This window comes from Plasmopara halstedii (assembly GCF_900000015.1).
Source record: "Plasmopara halstedii genome assembly, contig: Scaffold_1211, whole genome shotgun sequence".
In the NCBI taxonomy this organism is placed as follows: domain Eukaryota; phylum Oomycota; class Peronosporomycetes; order Peronosporales; family Peronosporaceae; genus Plasmopara; species Plasmopara halstedii.
The window spans coordinates 1030607-1031076 of NW_020188126.1; the positions used below are offsets into that span (position 1 = coordinate 1030607).

A 470-nucleotide genomic window follows, 5' to 3' on the forward strand; every position below is an offset into this window, starting at 1 on the left:
ACTAAGCGATATCCTGTCGACGAGTCAATGCAGATTGTGGATTATCTGTAACACTTCTTTTTCTGCTATCAGCTGATCCTGTCAGTCGTGGGTGATGCAAAGAACACTTTGTAAATTTAAGTCGATGAAACGATGCAAAAGATTTTGGTGTGGCTTTAGATGCAGATGCTGCTGAGAAAGAACTTCGAGCGACTGACAAATGGCCCGCACTAGAACAGACGTGGTGTCGGCCACAGGCCCTGAATCAAAATGACCGACGGTTCTAGAGGGGGAGTCCTTTGGCTGTAGTTAGGCCATTATGAGTGCGGCCATCTTGCTGAGATATCGTTTGCTGGTTAATACAGCGCCACTACCCTATATCACTTCCACTGCGATGCACTGCAATCATGGGCTATATAACAAAGACGTTCATATTGTGTAACAGCCACTGCGAGTACAAGCAGATGAGCAATAAACCATTTGTTTTGCAT

At 45.3% G+C, this 470-nt stretch overlaps 1 protein-coding gene across 1 annotated transcript in view; it reads right to left on the reverse strand.

Annotated features, from left to right (window-relative positions):
• Window positions 1–359: 359 nt before the first annotated feature.
• PHALS_00869 (uncharacterized protein) overlaps window positions 360–470 on the reverse strand; it is a gene marked incomplete at both ends in the record, with an annotated part of 280 nt that continues 169 nt past the window's right edge. The window contains one exon of the mRNA XM_024730620.1: window positions 360–427. Coding sequence (XP_024580879.1) covers window positions 360–427 — 68 coding nt within the window. The remainder of the gene's footprint in view (window positions 428–470) is intronic.